The sequence below is a fragment of the Rhagoletis zephyria genome, unplaced genomic scaffold (assembly GCF_001687245.7).
Source record: "Rhagoletis zephyria isolate East Lansing unplaced genomic scaffold, Rhagoletis_zephyria_1.1 Rzeph_scaffold_75038, whole genome shotgun sequence".
Taxonomy (NCBI): domain Eukaryota; kingdom Metazoa; phylum Arthropoda; class Insecta; order Diptera; family Tephritidae; genus Rhagoletis; species Rhagoletis zephyria.
In genome coordinates, this window is record NW_016232087.1 from 565 (window position 1) to 1,213 (window position 649).

General features: G+C 41.3%; 1 protein-coding gene across 1 annotated transcript in view; it reads right to left on the reverse strand.

The window, feature by feature from the left end:
* The window catches only part of LOC108357339 (uncharacterized), a 1,103-nt gene extending 511 nt beyond the window's left edge, over positions 1-592 (reverse strand). Inside the window, exon 1 of the mRNA XM_017608424.1 lies at positions 1-592. Within this exon, the coding sequence (XP_017463913.1) occupies positions 1-359 (359 nt within the window). The 5' untranslated portion in view covers positions 360-592.
* Between the last annotated feature and the right edge of the window lie 57 nt (positions 593-649).

Genomic DNA, 649 nt, shown 5'->3' on the forward strand with positions numbered 1-649 from the left:
ATAAGTCCTGCTTGTCCCTTTGTCTTATATCGCAAATGGTACAACTTTTGAGCGGGGGTTAATTTGGGGTGTTTTATATAGACTGCCGTAAACATGTCTCTAAATGCCGGCCAGTCTTCGTAGCCACCGTGGAATACTTCTGTGTCGCACGGTGGTACCTTGAGATAAACCTCGTTGGAGGCAGAAGGGTTTGGGGTAAAAGTCGTGTTGAATGTTTGCTGGGTAGCTTGAGGGATCGTATTAACTCTAAAAAGATGTAACGCTTCCAACATTTGGGACTTGCAGGTTTGGTAGCTCTCCGAGCATTTGCAGTATTTTTGTTCTACCGAGCCACTGACTTCTGGGTGATCATCGTCCATGAATATTGCTTCGTAAGCTTTTAAAAGGCTGTCCCAGTTGTTGTCCAGTTGTTGGATTTTGACCTCAAGTAAGGTTTCGGTTTGATCAGTGGCTAAGGACGGTGACCATTTTGAACAAAAAATCTTCAGCCTATTGCTTTCGAAAATAAATTTTTGGAGACAGTTATTTTTTTGGTTTTTTCAGTAGGGGTATCTTTATCTTGCGGCATTTTGTTGGGCGAAATTTTATTAAATAGGTAGCGTAAGAGTTTATAATTTAAACCGAAATATTTTAGGGGGTGGGTATGAGT